The following is a 5,000-nucleotide window of genomic DNA, read 5'->3' on the forward strand; positions in this document are numbered from 1 at the left end:
CTGTCTTTCTCTATTTCGTTCTGTCTTTCTCTCTATATTTCTGTCTCTATTTCTTTCTGTCTTTCTCTATATTTCTCTCTTTCTTTCTTTCTCTCTTTCTTTTTCTTTTCTTTTCTTTTCTCTTCTCTCTCATTTCTCCCTCTTAAGCATTCTTTCTCTCTCTTTCTCCCTCTTTAGTGTTCTCTGTCTCTTTCTCTCCTATAAGTTCTCCCTCTTTATCTTTCTTTCTCTTCTTTATTTCTTCCATCCTTCCTTTCTTTTTTTTCAGTGTGCCTCTTGTCTCATTGTTTCAGAATCCATATATCTGATGTGCAAGAACGAACATTTTTTAAGTAGTTTTGTGCAGCTTTAGCAAACTTGCTTAGAAAAGAAGAAAAAAAATATATATTAACAAGGCTCTCTCTCTCTTGTTTCAGGGCACATATATCTACTTCGACTATGAGAACTGGGGCCAGCGGAAGAAGGAAAACTTCACGTTTGAATACCGGTTCTTGGAAGACCGGGATCTGAACTAAAAGCGTCCGCAAATTACCGGATCTCGTGCACTCCTCCCTCGGCACTTTTTCCACACCGGGGGTCGTGCAACTTGAGTGATAATTATCCATATGAAAACAAAGAAGGAGAGGAGAGGAGGGGAGGGGAGGGGAGGGGAGGGTGGTGGAGGGGAACTGGGGAGGACCACAGTTGGTCGAATGGAGGGACTCGTTTCACTCCTGAGACCGAACTGTGGCCCTGCCTGACCACTACCTTTTTTGTTGTTGTTCATTGCTTCCCAAACAAGTCATTGTCATGTCAGCCACAACCACTGTCACACCATGATATGTGATAGTGTTATATATTCCATAACATTTTTTTATGTGGTTTCTTAAAGAGATTTTGTTTTTTTTCCAATAAAATATCTATTTTAGAGGAGATTTTCCTCTATTGCACATGCCCCAGACTTGTGTTCATGAAGATGCCCCTAAGGTCTGCTTCATTGAGTTGTACGTCGTACTCCGTTCCGGAGTAAGGTTGCTGGAATACCAATTTCTGATCTCGTTCTTGAAAGGGGAAAGAGTTTATAGACTTGTAAGTTTCTGTGCACCATGCATTATTGCTCAAATTTTCTGGATGCAGCATTTTGTGCAGACGTTCGCTGTTAACCAGTATTAAACTTCAGAAAGGCTTTGAATGACATTGCAGAAGGAAGAAGAATGCCAAAGATCTGTGATGTTGCTTGCTAACCTTGGCTCTCCAGGGGAAGGCCGACCTTTGAGAAATGCGTTCCATTACAACCAGAATGCTGGGCTTTAGGCATTACTGAATCACACCTGGGGATCATCCATAGAGAGCTGGCTTCATTTGTTCTGATGAGCAACTTTTCTTGAGGAATGTTTAAAGCAATTAAGGATTTACTTTTACTTAAGTAATTTAGATTATCTTCAATAATTGTAATTTAAAAGAAATTACTAGAACTACCTAGAATGATTTTATTTTTAACAATTGCATTTAATGTTATGGTTCACTGGTGTTGAGGTATGCGAGATGAAGCACTGCTACTAATATGGAATTGCTGAGGAAGTCTGGTAGCCTGCAGGCATAAGTCATTAGTTGGTCAAACTATTCATTACAACTCAGGTCAGGAAGTTTTGAGTTCCTGTAGGAATGAAACGTTTGTTCCTATTCTCGTATTAGACAATAGGACGGCTCCCTTCAGTAACTTCATATAACTTGTCATCGACGGAAAATGTTCAAGCTGTCTTCCGACCATGCATGCTCCCTCCCCTTTACATATGTGGATAAGTAATGAGTGCTAAAAGAAAAGCTAAAGAAGTCAGTATTGAAGTTCATAACATCAAAATATTACCAAAATATTGTATCATCCAAAATTTAAAAGTACTACCAACTGTATGCAAAACATTACAACAGAAGCTTTTTTCAAAATCACAGTCATCTTTGTACCAACAACACATTTCAGAATCAAGCATTAGAAAATTCTCTCTATTTTTTCCATTTCATGCCAAATTGAGATTCTTAAGCTCCATCCTTTCTACATGGTATTTCTCTGTACAGGAAGTGAGTCACTTGCTCATGATGCAACTGATGAACTTATGGGAGCTTCCAGACATCCAAGAGTCCAGCAGAAGTAGGATCATGTAGATAGTGTACAGTCGTTGTAGACTTTTTATACAGTGTAAATGATATTTTTATACTGTCCCTGACATCCCTACAAAGGTATGCAGTGTAGCTGGAAACTGACCACCTTCATGGTTGATTTGGAACATCGCAGTGGAATAAGATGGTTTTGCAGTTCAGTGTTCAAGGTTGCGCATCATTAAAAAAAAAGAAAAAAAGTATGCAGCAGTGTCAAGGAATATGGACCTCTACAGCAGTTTGAGAAAGCCTAATTTTCCTATACAGAATACTTGAGAAATTGTGCCTCATGTTAGAACTGTGAGGGGATGGTATTCATTGACTTTGTTGCAAGTGATTTGTTTAATTATTGTCTGGGTTGGCAATTTGCAGATAAGACATTTTAATTTTTTTCTCAATTACATTGTCACTTACAAACCTTTACAACTCTTATATGGATTTAAGCAGATTTATTTTAATGTTCAACTAGAAACTTCATTTTTTTATATACCAATCTAATAGTCATGGCAGTTGATTAGTGGTTGTGGTGTCATGAGATTATGGGAGAAACAACACAATGGTTTAAGAGTAGAGGACAAAGGTGTTTATAAAAAAGTGATATAAAATACACTTTATTTCCTGTGGAAACCGACTTTGATTTAATTACATACCTGAAACTTTGGGATATCAAAGACTTTATTTTTTAATAATTGCTTTAATAGCACAGACTGCACTAACAGAAACAAATACAATTACTTTCACAATACAAAAAGTAGATACATGAATGTATATAATGAAAGTAAAGCAAATTTTATTTGTACTGATCATGCCAATTTTTTTTACATTCCATACTACAGAAGTCATCAAAATACGAAAACCTTATTCAATGCCTTGCATTCGGAACTACAGAAGTCGTCAAAATATGAAAATCTTAAACGTTATGGGGTATCAATGAGAACAGTAAAAATAAGTTCTTTTTATAGAGAAACCTCACACTAAAGGGCAGGAGTCCTACAAAAATAAGACCAAGTCTTTTATACTGTGCTTTTCAATTAACCTTTATAAGCTGAACAATATTTACAATGCTCTTTCAGTGTAGGTACAATCTTATTATGAAGGTAAAAAGACAGTGCCCTATAAGCCTGCCACTGAGGTAGTTAGAAGCCAATGGTGTATTATTTATTATCAGACAGACAAGGCAGAAACCAAACAACTTGACGTTACTCAAAATTTGCAATTCTAATTACATCTAGTCATCACCAATAACCATTCAAACATACTTGTAAAACATCATATATGTTGCCCTATTGATGGCATCTGCAGTCATGTAAAATGGCTTCTACAATACTCATGAAACTATTTAAATGTAAAACTGACAATGAATCACTTGCTCTTGAAGAATTATAAGCAAATCAAAGTACCAGTACCTTGTACATGCAGAAAAGGCACTCTATCCGAGGTCCCCTGCTTTAGGATGAAGACTTAAGTACGTTATTTTAGAAACTACTCTACGTGTGACAAGTCTTTCAAGTCAAAACTACAGAAGTCTTCATACCATTTTGAAGTAAAATGCCCATACTGAGAAATGAAACAGATCTTTTATATCTTAATTGAAACTAAACTTGAATGCATACATTTTACAATCACCTTCAATTTTCATTTCAGTTAGTTATTTGTAAATTAGCAGATACTGGAAATGGAAATGGTAAACAAAAAAATATATATATTATTCCAAATAATAATATACTAATAATACCAAACGAGACAGAATATCATGTTAATACTGATCTGACAAGATCATTGCTGATCAAGGTGCACTAAAAACAAGGAAGTGTTCTGCTTTATGAACATGTACGCACATAACATTGCTATACAAAATAAACTCTTCCGCACAACAAACATGAATACAAGCACACTCACCCGCTCATTCAACCTGTATTAAAAATTGTATAGCAACACAACAGAACACTGGATTACTTCTGATACAATCATGTAATATTGCATGTCCTTCGTGGAGTAAACTCTTATTTCACTTTTCTCTTTTTCCTTTTTTAAATATTTCAAAATCCAGGCCCAGCTTTAGGGGACTGGGTCCAGCAGAGGTAAAAGTTAGTGAGGTAGCTATCCAAAATACCCTTTGGAAGCATTGTTGATGCCAAGATCTGAATAGAGTCTGATACATTTACTTCTACAAGCTTGTTTACATTCCAAAAATATGATCAGTTTCACAGAGTACTCTTCTTACTAAATAATATTTTCCTTATGAGCTCATTCCTAAGTTAAAAAAGAATTTGACTTAGATAATGTTCCTTAGAATCCTGTTTATCTTCTTTCATATCGACGCTCCCGGCTCCGTTCGCGTCGGTCTCGTGTTCTCTGGAGGAATTCATCCACGCTTCTGTCATAGGGCTGTAAATTGAGAAGAAAATTGTAAGATTCAAGGTTATTCAAATCCTGAAAATAATGCTCATCAAAGTGAACTTGTTAAATGATTTTAGCTGATGATATCCATATTTATATGTTGGTCCACACAGTCCTTTTTTTATGTAATATTCTTATACTGAAATAGAAAAGAAAAAGGAACACTGGCATGACAAAAACAATGAGGCTTGTTAACCCACACAGGATGGGTGGTACAGCATGTGTACCGCGCATTCAAAAGCCCAGTTGCCGGGCGGCACAGTATTGTGCCAGCCATTCAATTGATTTAGGCCTAATAATTCGAACACCCCGGCATTTGGACATTCAAGGCTAGAATTCCCCCGTCGGGGATGGGTTAAACTTAAAATCAGAAACTATCTCTTCTTCAACAAACAGAAATATGACATGACTTGATTACAATTCTTCCTTACAACTTCACATAATTATCAAAAGCAAGTACTAGACAA

The 5,000-nt window shown here is 36.2% G+C and overlaps 2 protein-coding genes across 12 annotated transcripts in view; one reads left to right on the forward strand and one right to left on the reverse strand.

The window, feature by feature from the left end:
- The window catches only part of Not3 (CCR4-associated factor Not3), a 45,076-nt gene extending 42,316 nt beyond the window's left edge, over window positions 1–2,760 (forward strand). For all 8 annotated transcript variants that reach the window (XM_086541489.1, XM_043002332.2, XM_043002359.2 and 5 more), the window contains exon 13: window positions 417–2,760. In XM_086541489.1, coding sequence (XP_086397615.1) covers window positions 417–515 — 99 coding nt within the window. In that variant the 3' untranslated portion in view covers window positions 516–2,760. The remainder of the gene's footprint in view (window positions 1–416) is intronic.
- Window positions 2,761–2,807: 47 nt separating this feature from the next.
- LOC122244462 (piggyBac transposable element-derived protein 4) overlaps window positions 2,808–5,000 on the reverse strand; it is a 55,901-nt gene continuing 53,708 nt past the window's right edge. For all 4 annotated transcript variants that reach the window (XM_043002376.2, XM_043002385.2, XM_086541492.1 and 1 more), the window contains exon 14: window positions 2,808–4,521. In XM_043002376.2, coding sequence (XP_042858310.2) covers window positions 4,435–4,521 — 87 coding nt within the window. In that variant the 3' untranslated portion in view covers window positions 2,808–4,434. The remainder of the gene's footprint in view (window positions 4,522–5,000) is intronic.

The sequence above is a fragment of the Penaeus japonicus genome, unplaced genomic scaffold (assembly GCF_977035675.1).
Source record: "Penaeus japonicus unplaced genomic scaffold, GWHDUDI00000001_assembly GWHDUDI00000011, whole genome shotgun sequence".
NCBI lineage: Eukaryota > Metazoa > Arthropoda > Malacostraca > Decapoda > Penaeidae > Penaeus > Penaeus japonicus.